This window comes from Ovis aries, chromosome 4, assembly GCF_016772045.2.
Source record: "Ovis aries strain OAR_USU_Benz2616 breed Rambouillet chromosome 4, ARS-UI_Ramb_v3.0, whole genome shotgun sequence".
In the NCBI taxonomy this organism is placed as follows: Eukaryota; Metazoa; Chordata; class Mammalia; order Artiodactyla; family Bovidae; genus Ovis; species Ovis aries.
In genome coordinates this window covers 67509248-67534417 of record NC_056057.1, presented here as the reverse complement: position 1 = coordinate 67534417, position 25170 = coordinate 67509248, and the positions used below count along the sequence as shown (strand labels likewise).

General features: G+C 35.8%; 1 protein-coding gene across 2 annotated transcripts in view; it reads left to right on the top strand.

Moving 5' to 3' along the window:
• Positions 1–25170, top strand: part of ZNRF2 (zinc and ring finger 2) — a 102972-nt gene that overhangs the window by 55719 nt on the left and 22083 nt on the right. For both annotated transcript variants that reach the window (XM_060414779.1, XM_027968643.3), the window contains 2 exons: positions 1372–1467; positions 24492–24597. In XM_060414779.1, the coding sequence (XP_060270762.1) occupies positions 1372–1467; positions 24492–24597 (202 nt within the window). The remainder of the gene's footprint in view (positions 1–1371; positions 1468–24491; positions 24598–25170) is intronic.

Below are 25170 nucleotides of genomic sequence, written 5' to 3'. Positions count from 1 at the left end.
TGTGAAAAACTGCTCAGAAACACATATTTCATTTAGGAAGTTGAGTACGTGGATTCAGTATGCATGCCAAAACCGTTTCCTATTCAACAGAGCTCTGCATGAGGTATGACTCGACTCTGTCTTGAGTTGCAGAGGGTTTCATGTCAAGACGAAAGGAGAAGAGTGTCTCTAACAGCACACATAAACTAGAAGTAGAAGGCTACCACAATCTGGGTCAGCTTTTAGGGACTTTTTTCTTTCCCACCACCCTTACTTGTTGTTTCTCACAGCACTTTGCTCCTCTCTGCAGATCTGCTCTAAGATCTCCATGTGAGCTGTTTTCCTGTGCTTGCTGATAGTTTTTCTCCTGTACGTTCAGCCTACACATGACCCAGAATAGATACCCCACCGCAGTCTCTTAACTTCACATGCCCTTTTTGCTTCAGCTATCTACAACTGACCCATGACCCTCTTGCTGTTTCTTAGTCTGATTTTCAAGAAAAACGAATTGGCTCAGGCCATCTTTTTGTGCCACTTTGGATTAGTTGTTCCTCACCAGACTATAAATGGACTTTATCAGTTCACTGCTTATGCAGGTTGGGGATGTTAGAGGAGAGAGCAGTAAGTCAGTCTACAGGGAAACAGCAAGGACCCATGGATGAACAGTTACTCTTGGTAAATGAGGGAGCAGAATAGAGCTGAATTTATAACATATTCCCTCCTTCAGTCTACCAGTTTAGTTTTAATTGAGTACTGCTGGCAAGTACTTAGTGCAAATGAATCTTGTAGGAAAGTAATATTTGTGTCAGAATTGACTAAGAAATCTGCCATTTGGTGCTATTTTCTGTTTGCCTTGTGACTTGTGGTATGGTAATAAGTCCAATATAGTAGGAGTCAGGAGTCTTAGATTCTAGACCTGATTTTGCTGTTCCATGAAAGGCTTCACTTCATCAAATAAATCTTTAAAGGGTCAGTGGAATAGAATATAGTTTGTAAGGTACTATCTAGCTATAAAACTTTGCAACTCAAATTGTACTGTATCAACCTGGGAAAGGTACTGTCAGGAAAGATGGTCAGAATACAAAGCTATTGTAACAAAATCATAAGTTCAGATTAATGAAAAAATAAAAAATGAAAATTATTGGACCCATACATTTGAAGAGGATATGAGAGTTTTGTAGTGAGTCAGATTTTCTTCATTGAAATTGGATGGTGTTCATAAACTGATTTAAGTCAGACACTATAGTCACAAACTCTTTTCCCAACTTAAGTTGTGCATAGGTAGTGTATTAATGTATGTGTAATACTGAAGCTTTTTCTTCCTTGCCTTTTTAAAGAGCAAGGCTGGATATTTAAAATTGTTAAGTAACATGGATTTCTTTTATTTTTTAGGATTTAAGTGCCCTGTATGCTCAAAATTTGTACCCTCAGATGAAATGGATTTACATCTTGTGATGTGTTTAACAAAGCCAAGAATAACCTATAATGGTAAGTCCAGTGCTTTAAAATGATACTTTAAATTATCATTGTAGTTATATTTCATAAAATGTATTATGAATTTCATGTTTCAGGTAGAAGTTAAAAGGCCAGAAGGGACTGTCTCAGAGCCTTGAGCTAATTGATACCCTGATTAGGTCTGGTACTTTGGCCGTGCCTTTCTTACCTGACCACAATCTCCAGATATTTTCAGTGTAGTCTTAGTACATTTTGAAGTAGACTTGGGAAAAAAAAGAGTAGTTCATTTGTGACTTAGATGAAAGAGTGAAATAAAGGAAAAATGAGAGCTTTTTTCAAAATTTTATTGATAAAAAGACTTCAAAATCCGTGGAGAAATTTTTAATTTTTCAAATGTAAAATTTGGTTTGAAATAGAATGAGTAAGAAGAGTACCAGCAAACAGTGAAATTGAAAGACTGACTCGTTGACTAGCAAATGTTTTTTGAGTGCCTGTCACCTATGAGGCGTTTAGTGTTAGAAACTTGGGATATACCAGTAAATAAAACAGATGGGTCCTATAGCATAGGACCAACCAAAAGTTTAAGCAGTGTAGTAACACTTTGTCAGTAATCTGAGACTTCTCCTCAGATTATAGAAACTTGTAGGAGTACAACTTAATATTGAAATGAACATGTTATTTTGAGTAGCTTTTTTGCAAAGTGATTTAGGATTGTCTCTCTTGATAAGGTAGTGCTTCAGCCCCACTCTTATAGTAGTAATTGAGCACTTTCCTCCATTTTCCAGTGACTAAATAAAAATAGCTTTCAGCATTTTCTTTGAATAGTATATGTACCTGTTGATTATATATAAACCTTTTTGCATTAGGAAATTGAGTTGGCTACTTTGCATAATCTAATTGAAATTTAGTTGCTTAAGAAACAAAAGACAGGTTCAAAATTTGAGATAAAACTGATTGGGCTTGTTTCTCATACGTTATTATCTTATTCTCCTCCATAATTATTATGTTCATTATAAGTGTTTTTGAAATGAATAGCCTTAAATGTTAAGACTCTTGCCTTGAATTTTAAAAGACAAGTGTATTTTCTTTTACCATATATTTGCACATAATCTTAGTATTCTGTTTATTTTTTGTGCAGTATATTTGGATTTAGTCTTCTTACGTGTTGATATTTGGTAGTTTTTAATTTCCTGGTTGAGCTGTGCCTGGTCATTAAAGTGTTCTAATAGATCACTTATTTGGTGGCTTAAAGAGCAGTATATAACCTTCTGTTTGGGGATACCTTGATCCAAGAATTCAGGTTTTAAATATTTGACAGTATTCCAGTTCAGATATTAGTAGAAAAAGTGAAGTTTCAGCCACTTTTAAGAAGAGCTACCTACTGTAAGGTAGGTAGGCCTGAAAAGTTTTAAATTGTTAATTACATGTGGGTATCTATAGAAATTCACAACAAGAAGCAAAAACAGCTTCTTTATAAACATGTATGATTCTTGAATTTTTAAAATGTGGACAGTGGTCAACTATGAGTGAAAAGGAAGAACTGTGATTGACTGGTTTAGGTTAGATAGAGGTAGCAGATTGGTAGTGTACTCTCCCCTCACAGGCTGTGGGAATTCTAAGGCAAAGGCCTGTAGGGGAAGGAAAAAATGATCCCCTTACCCTTGAGTTCTTGGCTGCGACCTCTGTAATAGAAGACAGATTAATAAGAGAAAAACAAAAGTTTATTAACATGTATACCTCCTGGGTTCATAGAAGGTATTCCTGAGAAAATGAGATCTCCAGGATGGCTTATAATGTGGGCTTAATAACATCTTCAGCTGCAGACAAAGAAGAAAGTGAGGATGGGGAGGCCAGTTGTGGAGGATTACCACGAAAATCATGATAAACGAGGTTTGTTACGCAGGTATAAGTTAGTGCCGTCTCCTTCTCTTGTAATCTTTTGTGATTTAGAGCCCTCATTCTTTTCCTGGAACTGAGGAGACATCCTGGCAAATGAAGAGTTCCTCTGCTCAATCTTATGTAACAGCCTAAATGGGAAAAGAATTTGAAAGTGCTTCTTGTTTTGTGTAGTAATTTTAAAATTTAGCATGTATTTACTTTATAAATAAGATGATGGATCAGAAGTGGTCATACAAGAAACAGTCTTACCCAGTTACCAGAATTGTATACCTATTTTATGTGGCACTAAATTCAGTTTTATTGCCCTCCTTTTAGCATTTAGCTGCTCAAAAGCAGTACCAGTTTGCAATTAAAATGTTATAAAGAACAACGATACTTGGTACAAACTGTAATCTTTAAGTTCAGCTTGCTGAGTTCAGATCTCTGTTTTATTACTTAATTCCAGTATGAAATCTTGGTTTTGATTTTCTCTCCTGTAAACTTAGGACTGGAAGTAGCACCTGTCTTCACAGAGTAACTGTGAAAATCATACATCTTTGTAGGTTTTATAGTGAGTGTTAAGTAAACAAGACCTGTTGTTATAAATATTACCTTTGACTTTAAGAGGTAAAGAGATAGTGGATACCATATTTAATGTGCTGACAAGTCTAAATTTCTTTTGCTGTTTTAAAAGCTCATAGTAACTTAATTCCAAATTAGATGTCTAAAAGTCTTGCATAGCAATAATAGTTCCTATAATATATGGAGAAGCAAGGGGATAATTAGAGCACTACCTGTTCTCACCTGATGTGATAAATTTACAATTGCAATTCAAGGAAAGAAATACTTTTTCTGCTTTCTGTAAGGAATATGGTGGCCGGCACAGCTGAAATCTGAGGTCTAAAATTGATGATAGGCAGTTTGCTTACTCTTTGAAGAAGCATAAATCCTTTCATATTCAGTACAGAAATAAAATATTGTAAAAAACTAACTGTAAATGGATATGTGTTTCTGTTACCTTTTTTTCTTATGGCCTATTATAAAGGAAGAAAGGTAGAAGTTGAAATTAAAATACATATTTCAGTGAGAAAGAAGTTCTGTAGATCTCTAAAGCATAAAGTAGGTTTCAGATTTCTGTTTCTGATTTCTTCAATAAAATTTGAGAAGGAAAATTACATATTTTTTAATTTATAGATTCTTATTTTGTTTCATGATTTTATAAATCATTGTCTTGCCTTTTTTTGTGTTCTTATCATATCACTTTTATAACATTGATTTTTTAAAAATTAATCCAACATTCAAGGTAAGCTTTCCTGAATCATAAGAAATCTGAAGAAACAGAACAGAGACAATGAAAAGACCTTTCTTGGAGTGCAAGAAAACCGAGTAAACCTACAGAGCTGTCCTCAGAGGGAAAGTTTTTCCTCTGGTCACAGTTCTTACTTTGGTTAGAATGTAGTATAGGCAGACTCATTTTAAACAAATTTTAATGCAAATTTATACAATACCTTTCTAAATTTGTCTCATTTTTATGTTTCTTCTTTATTGGAGCAAAGATATGAATCATCTCATGTCTATCAACAGTTTTGCTCTTTCAAAATTATTGTATATGTATATAAATTAGTCTGTTATTAATAAGATTTGGAGAGAAATGGAAGATATACTTGTAAATAACAACTAGGTAGGTATAGTTTGGGGCAACAGAATGATAAGAGAATTGTAGGTGAAAAGATAAATTAGGGCTGAACAAAGAAGTTTTAAAATAAATTACGTGTAATTATTTGTATTCATGTGCAAAAATATTTGTAAGGAAAATAATTTCTTTAAAGACCGGTTGGAAGAATGGTATGGTATTTCATGTAGGAAATGGTCAGATGATTGTTAGGTAGAGAAAGAGATGAAGAAAGAATGAATTGAGTTCAGTGATTGCTAGAAATGGGGAAGGAGGAGCCACAGGTGACTTGAGCATTGGCACTGGAGGACTCAAATTGGGGTAACAAGGCTGTAAAAGTACCTAGCTGCTCTCAACGTTGTTGATCTTTGCAAAATGTGAAGATTGTGAATTTTTTTTTTAGGATTTTTCCAAAATGATTAAGGGATTAAGGTCATTGTATATTTTAAGGTAATAAAAATAATAAAAATATTCTAGATAGTCTCACTCCTTTGGTATCTAAATATTTATGATATTTGTGATTTGCTTGATTTCTTCCATTTTTTGCTAGGCAGACTTTGGGATCTCCAGGCTTCTTGACCTCTCAGTTCCTCATAGGTTATTGTTACTTAGGATTCTTTTTATCTTAATCCCTTTAAACTGTACTTCTTGGTATTCAGTTCTTAGACCTTTCCTTGTAATGCTTTTTGGTGTGAGAGATCTTTTTACAGCTGAAAAATCTTTGACACCCAGTACCCAAATTTTGGTTTCTAAATACCATTCTCATGTAAAAAGAAAACAGGATTCCTTGGAGAAATGGCTGATTCCAGGACTGGAGCAGCGAAAGAAAAACCTGGAGATACTGTATGATTTGAATGCAAGGAAGCGCTCAAAAATCAGAAAAGATGAAGGACACAGGAGGAGCAAACCTGAATGAGCTCCCAGTAAACAATTGGAGCAACAGAATTAATACAGCATGGAGATGGTAGTTTAGTCATTAAGTTGTGTCTGCCTCTTGTGACCGCTTGGACTGTAGCCCTCCAGGCTCCTGTATCCGTGGATTTTTCCAGGCAGTAATCCTGGAGTGGGTTGCCATTTCCTTCTCCAGGGGATCTTCCCGACCCAGGGATCGAACTTGGGTTTCCTGCATTGCAGGTGGATTCTTCATCAACTGATCCACCAGGGAAGCCCTGTAGCATGGTATTGGATTATAACTCAATGTATAAAATAAATATATCTGGTTCCACCAATCAATCAGTAAATTAATACAGAAAAGTAGAAGTTTAACCTGGATATTAATTCTAAGAGACAGACCATACATTTCTTTAAAAAAAATTTTTTTAAGATTTTTAACATTCTCATTTGTGGTTATTTAAAATAATATTTTTCCAAAAATTTTTAATGGTCCATATGTGTTCTCTGATTTTAAGTGTCCCCAAGACACACTAAAATGTATAATGTCACATATATAATTTGAAATACCTAATCTTAGTTTATTATCATTACAGTGGTGGATGAAAGGGGTTTTTAGGTGGATGAGAGCTACTGTTGTAAGCCCCAGCAACAAAAAACTTGATAGTTTTCTCTTCCTTAGGGAAAACAGATAATTTTGTTAGGTTTCATATTGTGACATTCTCATAGTGAAGGACTCCTATTGTGAAGTCTTGCTTTCTAGTTTCAGACGTTTTATGTTTATTATATACAGAATACAGATGAGTGACTATAGAATAGCCTATTATTCGTTACTTATTAACACAAGACTGAACTGGACTGTACATGTTCTATACTGTATTAAATCTTACTGAGGAAAAGTTCACTGTCTTCCTCAGTGCTGGTTTTTTTAAGACTGTCAGTTTACCTATTAAGGAACATGCTTTGTCTCTACATTTGATTCACTGAGAACCTATACTTCATTGTTAAACTTGTAAAATTTGTGCCTACTATTTTGTAGTTCTGCTTCTGTTACGGGTGAGATTTGCTTACTATTTGAATATCAGATTGGTTTTGCTGGTTATAAAGAGAAGCTGGGTTTTAGGCAAGTCTTTGGGTTTTCTAGATTTATGACATACCTGCAAATGAAGATAACATTTTCAAGCATTTATGCACATTTGTTGTTTTCTTTGTATTCCTGCATTAGTTTGAAGCTTAAAAATGATGTTGATGATAACGGTGCCAGTGGACATGCCTGTCTTATGTGTCTTCAGTGTTTCATTGTTTCATAGATGCTGGCTAAGAGTTATGGTTAATCATCTTCATTGTATATATGTCATTCTCATTTCATTCCTTTCACTTTAAGGCAAAAAAGAGCCTAATTTTATTAATTGCTTTGTTCCTTTATTTGTTGATAAATTACATTGGTAGATTTTATAATGTTTCAATTGAATTGTGTTGATTTCTAATATTAACTGAATTTAACTGTTTGATCATAGATAATTCTTGTAAAGCAGTGTTACCAAGTTTGTGCTAACTAAAGATTATGCCAATAAAATGAGTGGGAAAGCTTTCCTTCTTTGCTCTGGAATAATTTGAAAAACCCTGGAAGGACTATTTTCATATTGTATATAATTTATACAATTTCATATTGTATATAATTTCATATTGTATATATGCAAAACCATATAGCCCCCCCCATTTTAAAATCTTTGACAGTCCTTATAATTTCCCTGATTATTAGTATACTTGTGTTCTTTGACATCCTTAGTCAATTATGGGAATTTGTATTTTGTTAGAAAATATTTTTCTTCTGAATTTCCTAGTTAATTGCCACAGCATTGCATTGCATATGCTATTTTCTTACAAATATTATAATTTTTATTTTTTGTTATATTGGCCTTTTCATTCTAATGTTGTATATTTTTGTACTTTTGAACCTTAGGCTATTTGAAAGCGCTTATATTTAGTTTGTATTTTCAAAAAAGCTTCTTTAGAGTCGTAAATAAAGCTAATAATAAGTAGTGTGGACTGGATAAAGCTATTTCTTTTCAGTTTTTTAATTTTAATAGAAGTATTTTAGAAATAGAAATATTTTTCCTACAAGAGGCTTTAGTTGTATCTGAGGTTTTAATATGTATCTGAGAAGAAAATGTTCTTCAGTTTGAAGATAAATTTTTTTATGACAGGAGGAGTATGTGTGATGAGAAGTCATTCTGATCTTATTAGAGAATGCTGCCCATAATTGTTTTTAATAACTATGTGACCACATACATCATTGATTTCTGTAAATCATGAATATAAGAGAAGCAAATATGTTCTCTGTAGAGTAAAAAAATTATTTATATTGTTGTTTTTAAAACATATGTATGCATATACTTCCAGTAAACTTGAGTTTGGTTGTGTTATTGAATTACTCTGTATTCTTGCCTATGTTTGGTTTACATAGTCTGACAAATTTAGAAAGAGTTTATTAGTGTCCCCTCTGTGGCCATAGTTTCATTAATTTTTTTCTTACACTGTTATAAGTTCCTTTTGGTAATAGTTGCCTTGCAACAGTCTTTTTCTGGCTTTATGTATTTCATAATATGTTGTTTACACAAATATTATGGCTTATTTTCCTTTTCCGTTGAATCCTTTTATGTTATAGAGCATACTTTCCTCTATTCTGCTTTCTCTAATGTTATTTGACTTAGGCTTACCAGAAACCATGCAGGATCTTAGATTTTTACATTGTTTTTGTTGTTCAGTCAGTCATATCCAACTCTTTATGACCCCATGAACTATAGCACACCAGGCTTCTCTGTCCTTCAGTGTTTCCTGGAGTTTGCTTAAATTCATGTCCATTGAGTTGGTGATGCCATCCAACCCTCTCATCCTCTGTAGCCCCTTTCTCCTCCTGCCCTCAATCTTTCCCAGAATCAGGATCTTTTCCAGTGAGGTGGCTCTTTGCATCAGGTGGCCATAGTATTACAGGTTCAATATCCATCCTTCCAATGAATATTCAGGGTTGATTTCTTTTAGGATTGACTGGTTTGAACTTGTTGCTGTCCAAGGGTCTCTCAAGAGTCTTCTCCAACACCACAGTTTGAAAGCGTCAATTCTTTGGTGCTCAGTCTTCCTTATGGTCCAACTCTCATATCTGTACATGACCACTGGAAAAACTATAGCTTTGACTATATGTACCTTTTGTCAGCAAAGTAATGTCTCTGCTTTGTAATATGCTGTCTAGGTTTGTCATAGTTTTTCTTCCAAGGAGTAGGCCTCTTTTAATTTCATGGTTGAAGTATACCCTCGACAGTGATTTTGGAGCCCTAGAAAATAAAATCTGTCACTGTTTCTGCTTTTCCCCACCTACATGCCATGAAGTGATGAGACTGGATGCCATGATCTTTTTTTGAATGTTGTGTTTTAAGCTAGCTTTTCCCCTGTCCTCTTTCACCTTCATCAAGAGGCTCTTTAGTTCCTCCTCACTTTCTGCCATTAGAGTGATATCATCTGTATATCTGAGGTTATTGATGTTTCTTCTGGTAGTCTTGATTCCAGTTTGTACTTCATCCAGCCTAGGATTTCTCATGATGTACTCTGCATGTAAGTTAAATATGCAGGGTGATAGTATACAGCCTTGACGTACTCCTTTCCTAATTTTGAACCAATCCATTGTTCCATGTCTGATTCTTACTGATGCTTCTTGACCTGCATACAGGTTTCTCAGGAGGCAGGTAAAAATGTGGTCTAGTATTCCCATCTCTTGAAGAATTTTCCACAGTGTGTTGTGATCCACAGAGTCAGAGGCTTTAACATAGTCAGTGAAGCAGAGGTAGATGTTTTTGTGGCATTCCCTTGCTTTTTCTGTGATACAACAGATGTTGACAATTTGATCTCTGGTTTTTCTGCCTTTTGTAAATCCAACTTGTACATCTGGAAGTTCTTGGTTCACATAATGCTAAAACCTAGTTTGAAGGATTTTGAACATAACCTTGCTAGCATGTGAAATGAGCTTTATTGTATGATAGTTGGAACATTCTTTGGCATTGCCTTTCTTTGGGATTGGAATGAGAACTGACCTTTTCCAGTCCTGTGGCCACTGTTGGGTTTTCCAAATTTGCTGGCATATTGAGTGCAGCATTTTAACAGCATAATCTTTTAGGATTTGAATTAGCTCAGCTGGAATTCCATCACTTCTACTAGCTTTGTTTGTAGTAATGCTCCCTAAGGCCCACTTGACTTCACACTCCAGGATATCTGACTCAAGGTGAGTCACCCCACTGTGATTATCTGGATGTGGGTAAACTGATTCCAAATAGGAAAAGGAGTATGTCAAGGCTGTATATTGTCACCCTGCTTATTTAACTTATATGCAGAGTACATCATGAGAAATGCTGGGCTGGAAGAAGCACAAGCTGGAATCAAGATTGGTGGGAGAAATAGCAATAACCTCAGATATGCAGATGACATCACCCTTATGGCATAAAGTGAAGAGGAACTAAAAAACCTCTTGGGATGAAAGTGAAAGAGGAGAGTGAAAAAGTTGGCTTAAAGCTCAACATTCAGAAGACAAAAATCATGGCATCTGGTCCCATCACTTCATGGCAGATAGATGGGGAAACAGAAATAGTGTCAGACTTTATCTTTTGGGGCTCCAAAATCACTGCAGATGGTGACAGCAGCCATGAAATTAAAAGACGCTTACTCCTTAGAAGAAAAGTTATGACCAACCTAGATAGCATATTGAAAAGCAGAGACATTTCTTTGCCAAGAAAGGTCCGTCTAGTCAAGGCTATGGTTTTCCAGTGGTCATATATGGATGTGAGAGTTGGACTGTGAAGAAAGCTGAGCATCGAAGAATTGATGCTTTTGAAGTGTGGTGTTGGAGAAGACTCTTGCCAGTCCCTTGGACTGCAAGGAGATCCAACCAGTCCATTCTGAAGGAGATCAGCCCTGGGATTTCTTCTGAAGGAATGATGCTAAAGCTGAAGCTCCGGTACTTTGGCCACCTCATGCAAAGAGTTGACTCATTAGAAAAGACTCTGATGCTGGGAGGGATTGGGGGCAGGAGGAAAAGGGGAAGACCAAGGATGAGATGGCTGGATGGCATCACCAACTCGATGGACGTGAGTCTGAGTGAACTCCGGGAGTTGGTGATGGACAGGGAGGCCTGGTGTGCTGCGATTCATGGGGTCGCAAAGAGTCGGACACAACTGAGTGACTGAACTGAACTGGACTGAAACTATAAAAATCCTAACTTTTTTGTATAGTTTTTCTGTGTATTCTTTCTACCTCTTCTTAATATCTTCTGCTTCTGTTAGGTCCTTGCCATTTCTGTCCTTTATTGTGCCCATCTTTGCATGAAATGTTCCCTTGGTATCTCCAGTTTTCTTTAGTCTTTCCAATTCTATTATTTTTCTCTATTTCTTTGCGTTCACTTAAGAAAGCTTTCTTATCTCTCTTTACTGTTGTCTGAAACTGCATTCAGTTTGGTATATCTTCCCATTTCTCCACTCCCTTTCTCTCATATTCTTTTCTCAACTATTTGTAAAGCTTCCTCAGACAACCACTTTGCCTTCCTGTATTTCTTTTTCTTAAGGATAGTTTTGGTCACTGCCTCCTGTACAGTATTATGAACTTCCATCCACAGCTCTTCAGGCACTCAGACCTGATCCCTTGAATCTGCTTGTCACCTTCACTGTATAATCATAAGGGATTAGGTTTAGGTCATACCTGCAGGGCCTAGTGGTTTTCCTTACTTTCTTCAATTTGTATATTGAGGGTTTTCTTCTTATTTTAATTTTCTTTTTCATTAAAAGCATTTTTGTGAATAATTTCTTTAGTCTTTCATGGATGATATACTTAATGAGCTGTTGGGTTCCCAGGTGTTTCTTGTTGCTTTCACATATGATTACTATCTTAGCTAAATATAGGATATTTTAGTTTTTTTCCCCTTCAAGTCTGTAAAATTGTAGTGTTCTCTTATTCCCAGTGTTACAGATGCGAGGTCTTGCTGGGTCTCATTTTTCTTTCATCTTAATTTGCCTGTACTTTCAATTTGGAAGCTTACAGATTAATTTCTTTTTTTTTGAAGGTTGAAACTTCTCTTTTTGTTCCCAGGATGCATCTGTCTGTTTGTTCACTCTGCTCCCATCTCTAATTGAGACTTTATAAGACTTTTCAGTCTAGAAATGCAGATCTTTAGTTAGCTCGGGGATTATTTTCTTCTCGTATTTCTTTGATTATTATTTCTTTCTCTGTTCCTTTTTCTGTTCCTGTGACTCCTGTAATTTCAATACAAAAGCTCCTGGATTTATCCTCTGTTTCTTATGTCTTCGTTAATGATTTTTGTTTTTTATTTACATGATGTTTATTGTAGATTACTGACTTAGTTTTCTGCATTGACCTTCCTTTCCCCTTCCTCTGAAGTATTAATCCTTCTAGGAGTTTCTGCTTGTAAAGTCATCATCTCCCTACTTCCATTCATTCGTTTGTTCTGATTTTATGGTGTCTATTTCAGGTTTTTAGCTTGGTTCACCTTCATTCACATTGTTGTGTGTACTTAGTTTATGAATTTTCTGTTACATAATGTTAGCGTACACACAGATCACACTTGTTTCTCAAATAGAAGAGAATAGAATGCAGGGTACTTTCCTCTTGTGAACCTTGTGGTCATAAGCTTGGTGCACACTAGCCTTTTTTGTTTAAAACTGTTTCCCTGTTCTTGGGTGCAGAGAGTTCTGTCCTCAGCCCAACTCAGTAGCTTCTTTTCTTTGAGTAGTACTTTCACCATCAGAGCAGCCTCCTCCCTTATTCTAATAGGATTCACTCAGGTACTGAAGTTGCCTTGGGCAACTGAAGGATTGGTGAAATTTGAGCAGACAGAAATAAACGTCGTTCAGAATCAGTGTGTTTCCCATCTCCTTAAAAAATTTTTTTTGAAGAAAGCATTTTACATTTGCCCTTTCTTGATTTTCATGAGATTTCATTACATGAACTTTCAGATGAATCTAGATTTAGTTTCTCCAGGGTTTTTCTCACAGGTGTTTTTTTTTTTTTTTTTAAGTAATTTAGTCGAAATATTTAGTTGCAGTATTCAGTCATTTAGTAGGAGAGTATAAGGGGATCAAGAAAGAACTCTGAGTTGTTAGTATTGCATGACTGTTATTGTGAGAAATACTGGTTCTCACCTTCCTTTTTCCTCCAGATACATGTGAGTTTCACACTTTGCTTTTTTATCTTGGTGGAGTGGACATTTAAAATATCTCTCCTGTGTATACATAGTACTTATAACTCTTCACCCATAATTTTAATCAACTTATTTATTGTCAAGCTCTGCATATATTAGTGCTTTCTGGTTGATTGGCTGATAGGAACCACCTGGATAAAGAAGTCAGTACACTTAAAAAAAAAAAAAAATTCTGAGCTCAGCTGAGTCACCAGACTGCAAACTAAGTGCCCAAGTCACCGAAACTCCAGCCCTCCGACTTTGCGGTGTTTTCTCTCTCCATTGGTTCATTTGTTGCTTGGTGCTTTTAGTCTTCTGAGATCTTCTGTTTTCTTAGCTGTTCAAAAAATATTTTTCAAGCAGTAACTGTGCAAAACACCATGCTGCGTGCTGGAGTAAGCAGAATCTACAAGGTTCCCTTCCTCATGGAATTTATTGTTTCTTGAATACAGAGATTGCAAAGTATTGGCCACCTTCTTCTCACAGACTCTATTTTTGTTTGTATCAAAAAATGTTTGGCCAATGAAAAATAAAACAAATGAAAACAAACAAACAAAAAAAACCAAGGAACTTCCCTGGCAGTCTAGTGGTTAAGACTCCACCTTCTAATTCCTTCCTCCTCATAGACTCAGGAGGAAGCAGAAGGGAAGGAGCCTCACACTCCAGCCTCAGTTAATAAAAGCAGTGCATACACATACACATTGTAACACTCATTCTCAAATCCATTCTAACAGAATGATAGAAACACTCCTACTTCATAAATCTGATAATACTTCTGACATAATATGTTTTTTATAAGCCATTTGAGTTGACATTTTTCAGTTTCAATATGATAGTAAATGGAATTTTAATTTAACCAACATTTAGAGTTAAGCATTTTTACATTAACTCTTCAATTTTTAATTATCAGTATTAAAGAGTGTATGAGATATAACTGTTGAGACTTACAATTTATCTGAAGAAAATGAATCTCAAAGAATTTTGTGTGCTGTCCAAAGTTCAGGTCTTCCATTTGCATTCTCATTGGATCTCCATAATACTCTTAAGAGACCCGTCTAGCAGGTTTCATCATTTCTTTCAGTTGGAGATAACAGGCTCAGAGGAAGAGTCCCTTCTTCTCAGTAGTCCTATAACTAGTATTCAGAACATACCTGCTTCTTGCTAGGTACAATTCTAGACATTTAACAGGTGTATTTTAAATTCTTACCATTGCCCTATGGAGTAGGTATTGTTATCCCCATTATGTACCTAGATCTGTTGCAGTGTTGGAATTTTATCTTATTTAATTCCTACCACTGCCCTGTGAAGTAGGTATTGTTATCCCCATCATTCCTAGATCCATTGCATAGTTGGGATTTGAACCTAGAGCTGTCTATAACATCTGTTTTTAAAATTTGCTACATTATATTACCCAGATTGTTTGACTTCTGTTATTGCCGTTAAAGCCTACTTTATAATTGAATACATTAATATAATTTGAAAGTATACAATCATAAATTAAGTTTGAAAATAAGCTTTTTTTTTTTTAGGACTGATGGTTTTCTCTTTGCATTGATTCAAAGCAAAAATGAAACTTTAGTTCAAAGTGTATTATATTCTATTTTTACATATTCAGCAGTTTTTTTCTTTTCTGTTTTTTTTCCCCCTTTTTAATGTGGCCAACTCATTTATATGATCTGAAGAGAAACCAGGGTATTAATGTGGACAACTCATTTAAGTAAACATTTATTTAGAGTTAGCCAATCAGTGATTTGTGATAGGGAGAGAGTAAAGGAAAGTCATCTTAATTTGATATGAAGATTGGGAAGTAATTTGGTAATTTAGTAATTTCTTAGATGACTTGTAAAACTACTTATAGCTTATTAGGTATCTGGTTTTATAGAATACTTAATCCTAAGCTTTTTCTTAGGCAAGTTAGAAACAAAAATGCCCAAGAAAACTGAATTTATAAGTATTTAGTTAGTGTTGTTTTTGTCTGTTTCACTTTTTAGAGTATATAGTTTGGGTTCTGTTTTATTTTGCTTATGTTTTCTTGGACAAGGATCCAAATGTCAATTTCCAGAAAATCCCAAGAGTATACATTTTTCTAAGTCATCAGAAGAGTTGCAGATTCTGTCTCTTGAAGAGTAGTCTTAATTTTAAAGTAAGTTTCTAACAATGCAAATGAAAAGCGCCTAGGTGTTTAGTCATTTCTCAATTATATCTAAAGAAACCATTGACATTTCAATGGTATCTAGGCAGAGGAAGCCAGCAATTGCTCCTTGAACCAGAAAAGTAAATTTCTAAAAAGGATAAAAGTTGACCCTGACCGTGAATTTTGAGTTTTAGACAGTTTAGTGAAGGTTACTCCCATGGTTTTATTGATATATTAATTTTACACTGAAAATTACTGTTTCCCTTTGTTAAATATAATTTCTAATTCCCTTTATGGTATTTGAGTACAGTAACAGCTCATGGATCTATAGTCTAGAATGTTAATGTTAAAGTCTTCAAAGTCCATTAGATATAACCTTATATCTGAAAGTACTGATTAATAAACCCTGTGAGCCCCAGTTTTTCATTCTTTGAGTAATTGCTTCTTACTAATGTTGTGAATTTTTTTAATTCTTGATTTTTCTAGGGATTATTTCACATTTCAGCTGCTTTTGTTTTCTACTGCTATCATTGAGGGTTCAAGAACAAAAAATAAGTCTTCAGGTAAAATGCCTGATCCATAATAGTGCTTGGCATTGTAATTTGCTGAAAAGATCATATACCTTTGGATGCTTGATCTGAAAATAAAGTTGTGATGATTATAACTTTTTCGCATGGAGTTTTGTTGGCTGGCTCTAACAAATTTGGTCTTATTTGTTGTTTTTTCTCCCCCTCCCCTAAAGGATTTTGGCTGTGTGCTTTTTTTCATGTTGTCTTGATCTGCAATAACTATATGGATATGTGCTTGTACTTGCTACATATTTTAATTTTGCATATTTGGCTGCTTGAATTTTAAGTAATTTCTTTGGGCAATGCAAATTAAGAGCTTGAGGCTATAAGTAAAATAACAATTAACAGAAAATTTTAGTTTATAAATGTGTGTTCCTTATCCACTATATTGAAATACATAGGTTTCATATTTTGCACTGGCCACATTTCAAGTGCTATTTTCAGGCCATATGTGGCTAGTAGCTACTGTTTTGGACAACATAGATAAAAGACTATTTTTGTCATCATAGAAAGTTATATTGGACAGAGCTGTTTTTCTATTCTGTAAAGAAAGTAAATAGTAAAGTGTTAGCTCATTTCTGTAACAGTTTTTATGGCAGTTTATTAATTCCAGAAGATAAAGCAGATGATCAGTCTTGAGCGTGCTTCCTCTAATCTAAATAGGTAGCCACACTAATCTTTAGTACTTCTAACCTAAAGTTGTCTAACATAGTTTGCTTCTGTATTTATACTCTTAAAGTGAAATTATTTCTTGTACCAAAACTGATGAAGTTGTAAAAAAAAAAAAAAAGTGAAAGTGAAGTCGCTCAGTCGTGTCCGACTCTTTGTGATCCCATGGACTGTAGCCTATCAGGCTCCTCCGTCCATGGGATTTTCCAGGCAAGAGTGCTGGAGTGGATTGCTATTTCCATCGAACCCGGGTCTCCCGCATTGCAGGCAGACGCTTTACCGTCTGAGCCACCAGGGAAGCCCAACATAGTTTGCTTCTGTATCTATACTCTTAAAGTGAAATTGTTTCCTGTACCAAAACTGAAGCTGTAAAAAGGCCAACTAGCCTAAATTTGAATCCTGACCCCAGGACTTACTAGTTTAGTAAATTCTGGTAAATTAATTTATTTGAGCCTCATCTGTAAAATGGAGGTAATTTTAGTTACCTAATAGGATTAATAAAAGACTTATGTCTAAAAGCATGTAATAAAGTAGACATTTATAGTACTTTCAAATATAGAATGAAGCCAAGACAGTTAAAAAATTAATTAGGCAATATTGTTTGTATGGAGTTGTCCCCAGCCTTGAGTTATAAAAGGTCTTTAGAAATGACTAGGTCTAGAGTATCTGGTAGAAGTTTCTTTTGGCCATGGGATTATTTACAACATTTTATAAAATTGAAACAACTGGGATACCAGAATGGGGAGAAAAAGAAAAATAACCAACTTTGTTTTTGGAGAAGTCCATCAAGTTTTTTCTGATAATATTTTATATAGTGTTTTTATAACTTAAAATTTTTATGTAAGATTCTTTAAAGCTTCATCTCTATAATATTTTGGATACCCAAAAGGAAACTCAGGGTTGACCAACATTTTGGAGGTTATGTACCTAATAGTGAGAATGGAAATTCATATTATTTGCAACTTTAAGTCTTAACGTTCTTTCTACTTCAACATGGTGTTTCCTTGATAGCAGTTGTTTTTCTGAAGCAGCTGTACATTTCAGAATCTCTAGGGATGGGGCCCAGATATATATAATCCTTTTTTTTTTTTCTTTCTGTGTTGAGATGGAATACAAACCCAAGTAATTTTGGTGCCCACTTCTTGATAAAATCATTGCTGTCTTCCCGGTTTAATTCTTCTTTTCCAGTATCAGTATCTTTGTTTCTGTATCAGTATCAGTATCTCTAAATTAGTGCACAGACCATGTGAATAAATCAAAGAATTTGACTGATAAGCAGTACACTGACTCGAGATGTTAGGTTGGACATTGACAACCCTTTTGGAAAAGCAACATAAATTTAGTTTCATGTTCACAATCTTGAGTATCTCTCCCCTGATCAGTGCTGTGCAGAGGGGGATTACACAAGCAAACCATGGTAGTTAAGTCTGTGTTCCCTTCTCTGCTTTTCTCATTTTAATTTTGGTTGGTTAGTCTGCCCTTAAGATATTCTAGTCCTAAAACATTGATTCCTTATTTTTTGAGATGGTTTTTTCATGAATGTTTTCAGTTGACTGGTTAAAGACTTTTAATAATCGTTTCCCAGCTTTCTTAAATGCACTTCAGTCTCCTGGATTGAATAGTATTTCTAGGCTCTAATTAACTCTGCATGTGTCTCATTGCTAAGCTGAAAAATTCTCTTTTAATGAAAATAGAATGTCATAATGGGGTAGGAGAGGGGAATACTGTAGAAAAACTCCAGATGTTGCATAATGAATTTTCAAAAATAAAAAATGCCTTCAAATATATAAAGACAGATTCTATTGGAAATAAGTCTTTCAAATTTGAAAATTAAGTATTTGTTACTTGAGGCAATAACTACGAGGTTTTGCAGTGAGAATGAACTCGGAGTGACTTATCAAAATGCAGTTGAGCAGTGGCTGTAGTATGTTAACAGCTTTTAATTTTCTGAGCAGGTATCATTTCATTAGAAGCCATTTACATTGGATATTGGGCTGCTTCTGCATTGAAATTAATGTATTTGGAATGTTCTTGTTGTACAGGTATACCTTTCTTAACATAGAGAATATAGTTGTGCATATTTTTTATTACTTGGGCTTAGAGACCTTTGATTAAAATGACTGATGTTAATGTCATTCTAAATTGAAGTAAAAAGATTTTTTTAACTTAGTAACTGCAAAGCATATCATCATATTCTTAAAATATATAATTCTGTTGATTATATGAATATTGGATTTGTCTTTGTTGTACTGTAAATAAATTTTCTTGTAAGCAGGATAGCCAAGGCCTTTTAAGATACTAAAATTTTCCCAACTCAAAGATTTTTAACACCTGTTGCAATTAATGAGAGTTGGTAGTCATAGGTCTGCATAAAAGTATTGTAAGACATTTATATTTGTGTGAACAATGAATTTGGAAGCTGGCAGCTAGTGGATTTCTACTTACTTTTATTTGGTGCTGAGAATATGTTACAGAGATTTAGATGGAAAAAATGTGGCAATACATTTTATTTTTTAAAAGCTGGCCTAATTTATGTTAATTGAGTTTTTGGTTCATTTATACTTAAATCTAGATGTGTTGTTAATGTATTCTAGAAGGTAGAAAGTTTTACACCCTAGTCCATCAAATCTAAGACATACTTTTAAAAAATGTAAAGTTCTGAAAAAGGTGTATCTTAAAATTGATTTATATCACAGTTTAGTGGGAGCATTTTTTACTCAGTGAAATATAAAACCCATGGTGCATTTTTATATAATGTCTTATGCTTGATGAAAAGAAATGGTTAATTTTTTGAAGTTAGTTGTGAGATGTAGATTCATTTTACAACATGGTTATCCCTGTGGTGGAAAAAAAAATCTAAGTGGTGAGAATATACATTCATTTGGAATTATACAATTGTACAATGTTTCCTTCAGATCTTTTTCTCTTTGTTTTCATTGCTATCATCCTCATCTCAAATGGCAAAACTAAAAAACTTAGTAACAAGTTTGATGTCCTTTTACTCAAGGGAAAACAGTCCGTAGACTGAGGCCTACAATGCCTAGCAAGCACCTCCTTAGGGAATTTAGGGTAAGAGTGACTATTATGGGGTCTTGAAAGAGGCACTGCAGAAACAGGACATGATTGGCTAGAAAGATGGGACTTTCCTTATAAAACTAGAAGGTCCTATTTTCTAGGACAAGATAGGCTAGCTAAAGCTGAATTGGACAATTGTGGTTGATGTTGGGTTTCTTGAGAGTGAGGTAATTTCTATAGTGCAGGCTGACTTAACATACAGCTTTGTGATGTCGTCTGAGCCACTGGGATGGCTTTTATGAGTTCCAATATAGCAGTTAACATTAGCTGGGTGCTTTCCATTAAACTGGTTCCCTGTTTGTGGAAAGCTATTCCGAACAGTAAAGGAAAAACAGAGATCAAGAGGAGGAGCAAAGAATTGGGGTTGCACTTGAGGACAGGGCAGTGGTTAGGACTTCAGGGCTCAAGAGAGAAACTTGAGAAGACTCTTGTTCAGTCGCCATGTGTGGCCGACTCTTAGAAACCCCATGAACTGTAGCATACCAGGCTGCTCTGTCCTCTATCTCCCCGAGTTTGCTCACATTCATGTCCATTGAGTCAGTGACGCCATCCAGCCATCTCATCCTCTGCCACTGCTTTCTCCTTTTGCCTTCAGTCTTTGCCAGCATCAGGGGCTTTTCCAGTGAGTCAGCTCTTCATGTCAGGTGGCTGAAGTATTGGAGCTTCAATGTCAGTCCTTTCAGTGAATATTTAGGACTGATCTCCTTTAGGATGGACTGGTTTGATCTCCTTGCAGTCCAAGGGACTCTCAAGAGTCTTCTCCAGCACCACAGTTCAGAAGCATCAATTCTTCAGTGCTTAGCCTTCTTTATGGTCCAACTGTCACATCTGTGCATGACTACTGGAAAAGCCATAGCTTTGATTATATGAACCTTAGTCGGCAAAGTGATGTCTCTACTCTTTTATACGCTGTCTAGTTTTGTCATACCTTTGGGCTTCCCTGATGGCTCAGATGGTAAAGAATCTGCCTGCAATGTAGGAGGCCCAGCTTCGATCCCTGAGTTGGGAAGATCTCCTGGAGAAGGAAATGGCAACCCACTCCAGTATTCTTGCCTGGAGAATCCCATGGACAGAGAAGCCTGGTGGGCTGTACAGTCCATGGGATTGCAAAAGAGTCAGACAGGACTGAGCAACTAACACTTTGTTTCACTTTTCTTCCAAAGCGCAAACATCTTTTATTTTCATGGCTGCAGTCACCATCCACAGTGATTTTAGAGCCCAAGAAAATAAAATCTGTCACTGCTTCCTTTTTTTCCCCTTTTATTTGCCGTGAAGTGATGGGAACAGATGCCATGGTTTTAGTTCTCTTAATGTTGAGTTTTAAGCCCGCTTTTTCACTCCTCTCTTTCACCCTCAAAAGGCTCTTTATTTCCTCTTCACTTTCTGCCATTAGAGTGATATCATCTGCATATCTGAGGTTGTTGATATTTCTCCCACAGTCTTGATCCCAGCTTGTACTTTATCCAGCCTGGCATCTTGCATGATCTACTCTGCATATGTTAAAATAGGCAGAGTGACAGAGTACAGCCTTGACATAGTCCTTTTCCAATTTTGAACCACTGAGTTGTTCCGTAACAGCTCTGACTATTGTTTCTTGACCTACACACAGATTTCTCCAGAGACAGGTAAGGTGGACTGGTATTCCTGTCTTTTTAAGAATTTTATGCAGTTTTTGTGATCCACACAGTCAAAAGCGTTAGCATAGTCAATGAAGCAGAAGTAAATGTTTTTCTGGAACTCCTGAATATCTGAAGTTCTCGGTTCACATACTGCTGAAGCCTAGCTTGAAGGACTTTGAGCATTACCTTGCTTGTGTATGAAATGGGCTAAATTGCATGGTAGTTTGAACCTTCTTTGGCCTTGGAATGTAAACTGACACTTTTCCAGCCCTGTAGCCACTGCTGAGTGTTCCAAATTTGCTGACATATTGAATGCAGCACTTTTACAGCATCATCTTTTAGGATTTTAAATAGCTCAACTGGAATTCTGTCACCTCCACTAAATTTGTTTGTAGTAATGCTTCCTAAAGGCTCCCTTGATGTCACACTCCAGTATGTCCAGCTCTAGGTGAGTGGCCACACCATCGTAGTTACTCAGGTTATTAAGACCTTTTTTGTATAGTTCTTCTCTGTATTCTTGCCACCTCTTCTTAATCTCTTAGGTCCCTCCATCTGTTAGGTCCTTGCCATTTCTGTCCATTGCATGAAATGTTCCCTTGTTACCGCCAGTTTTCTTGAAGAGGTCCCTAGTCTTTCCCATCCTATTATTTTCTTCTGTTTCTTTGCATAGTTCATGTAAGAAGGCCTTCTTATCTCTCCTTGCTGTTGTCTGAAACTCTGCGTTCAGTTGGGTTTATCTTTCCCTTTCTCCCTTACTTTTCACTTTTCTTCTTTCCTCGGTTGTTTAAGTCTCCTCAGACAACCATTTTGCCTTCTTGCAATTTCTTTTTCTTTGGGTTGGTTTTGGTCACCCCCTTCGTTACAGTGTTAAAAACCTCTGTCCATAGTTCTTCAGTCACTGTCTACCAGATCTAATCCCTTGAATCTGTTTGTCACTTCCACTGTATAATCATAAGGGATTTGATGTTTGTCATATTTGAATGACAGTGGTTTTCCTACTTTCTTCAATTTAAGTCTGAATTTTGCAATAAGAAGCTCATGATCTGAGCCACGGTCAGCTCCATCTTGTCTTAATTGACTGTAAAGTGCTTTTCCGTCTTCGACTGCAAAGAACGTAGCCTGATTTCAGAATTGACAATTCAGTGATGTCCATGTGTAGAATTATCTCCTCTGTTGTTGGAAAAGGGTGTTTGTTATGACCAGCATGTTCTCCTGACAAAACTGTTAGCCTTTGCCTTGTTTTGTCCTCCAAGGCAAAACATGCCTGTTGTTCTGGATATCTCTTGGCTTAATATATTGCGTCCCAATCCCTGATGGTGAAAAGGACATCTTTTTTTGGTGTTAGTTCCAGAAGGTGTTGTAGGTCTTTATAGGGGGGTGTTAATTAGCATTTTTCCATTTACCCAGTTCCACTTGCCGAAAACTTTTTCTGGTTAAATCTTTGATGTGATGTATTAGCTCGTGAGCTACCCAATAGTTAGCTAAAATTGCCTCAGTCATATTCCCTAAATTCTGAGAGCATAGACCTTCTTACCAAGGCCTTTCCTTTTGCTGTGGAAGTTGCCCCGTTGCCCTCTCTGGCCTAATGGGTAAATCATCTGCTGGTACCTTCCTTTCTACAGACTGAACAGAGCTGTATTTCCTCTTAATGTGCTGTCTCAAAATGAATCACTAAAGGGGAAACTATTTATAGAATGGATTTTTGTAAAAGGAGCTATTAGGAAACTTACCTACATTGGTCTGTGTTAAGCATTTAGGGAGAGATTAATGCAGCTTTTCCCTTTTAGCTTGTTTGAGTTTGATTTCCAAAGCAGTAATTTATCTATTTGTGATATAAATTTATATTGCATGTTCCTGCTTTTGCTTTCTGTTCTCTAAACTTAAGTTTCTCCATATTCTAAAGTAATGGCATGTTTTAGTTATTTCTTGTTTAAAAAGAGTCACAAAGCATATACTAATATACTTTTAGGCAGGATCGATCCTTCTAAAAATTAAAATTTAATGTTAAAATATGTTAAATTTTCAGTATAAAACATAAATTGAGAAAACCTTGATGGGTTTTTTTGTTTTGTTTTGCTTTTCTTTTTCTTTTTTTCAAAAGGAAATTTTGCTTTATAAAGGGTTTCACCATAGTAGTATTTGTGTTTAAAATACCCTGCAAGGTCTTTTGCAAGTGAATCTAATTGGTGTCTGGGATAAACTTTGCATAGTTGCAGAAAAGGATTAAGAATTGTTGAGCTCAGTGTCTGAAATCCTCGTTTCTAAAAGTCCCTTTCAGAATCTACACAGAAGCTTTGATCTCCCTCGTTTTGTATGTTCTTGAATTAAGCATCTTTTTTTTAAAGTCCTGTATTCAAGATGATTTCTTTAACTTATGCAATTTTGTTACTTTAGAATTTTGAAAATTATAATAGTATTTTAATGTCTTTTCTGCCATGTTACACTCTCTATACTTTTTTGACCTAGCTTGGTGGTGGTTTAGTCTCTCGGTTGTGTCCAACCCTTTGTGATGCCATAGACTGTAGCCCATCAGGCTCCTCTCCTTTGTCCGTGGGATTTCCCAGGCAAGAATACTGGAGTGGGTTGCCATTTCCTTCTCCAGGGGATCTTCCTGACTCAGGGATCATACCCAGATCTCCTGAATTGCAGACAGTCTCCTACATTGCAGTCAGATTCCTTATTGACTGAACCACCAGGGAAGGACCTTTGCTGCTAAGTCACTTCAGTCGTGTCCGACTCTGTGCGACCCCATAGACGGCAGCCCACCAGGCTCCCCCGTCGCTGGGATTCTCCAGGCAAGAACACTAGAGTGGGTTGCCATTTCCTTCTCCAATGCATGAAATTGAAAAGTGAAAGTGAAGTCGCTCGGTCGTGTCTGACTCTCAGTGACCCCATGGACTGCAGCCTACAAGGCTCCTCCATCCATGGGATTTTCCAGGCAAGAGTACTGGAGTGGGTTGCCATTGCCTTCTCTGGAAGGATCTTTGGGCACGAGATTAATATTGGTTAGTAGGATGAATTCTAAATTACAAATAACTGACTTACTGATAAAACTTTATAGCAAAGTTGTTTGCGAGTTGAAAGATTGTATACTGTGTTTTTATTAACTGTAATGCCTCCGTGAAATCTAAATGAAATTGAGAGACACTGTAAGTAAAGGTAAACATTGTTTAGTGAGTTACAAATAGTATTTCAAATATAGGTGCTGAATTTTATGTGCTTCTGACAAAAATATGCCAGACACCACTCTGTATAAGTCAGCATTCACATAATTCTTTTAGTTCTGTTGTCCTAAATGCATTTTCTTTTTTCTCAGAGGACGTACTGAGTAAAGATGCTGGGGAATGTGCAATATGCCTTGAAGAACTGCAGCAGGGAGATACTATAGCACGGCTGCCTTGTCTGTGCATATATCATAAAGGGTGAGTTTGCTTTTATGTCAGCCAAATTGATATTAGACTAAAAGACTTTGCTCAAAGTTTCAAATTTTGTAGTTACGGATGAAAGGTTTCTTCTTGATTGAAACTCCCTTCCCCCATTTCTTTAAAAAAAATTAAAAAGGCTTTTTTTCCCTTGTTGGTAATAAAAATCTGTTTACATCTCATAGTCTACCATTTGTTAAGCATTTACTATGACCCAGGTATTGTCTGTAGCTTCTTGAATAGGTTATCTTATGTAAGCATTACAACAGTCTCATTGTACCGTTGAGGAAATAAGCTGGGGGGCATGGTCACATGGCTAGGAATAAATGAAAGAACTGAGATTCCAGCCATGTCTGTTTGACTCCAAAGCCCATCTGGTTTCTGATAAAGTGTTTTGGTTTTAGGGCAACAAGGAAAAATTTGATTTAAGATGATTTAAAGTAAACTACAAAAAGAACAGAAAACTATAACTTTAAAAGCAATAGTGGAAATAACTTGGAATTTTATTTAAAAGCAGGGTGTGGACGTTGGAGAAAATAGTAAATAGTACCAAAACAAAGAGGCAAAAATAGA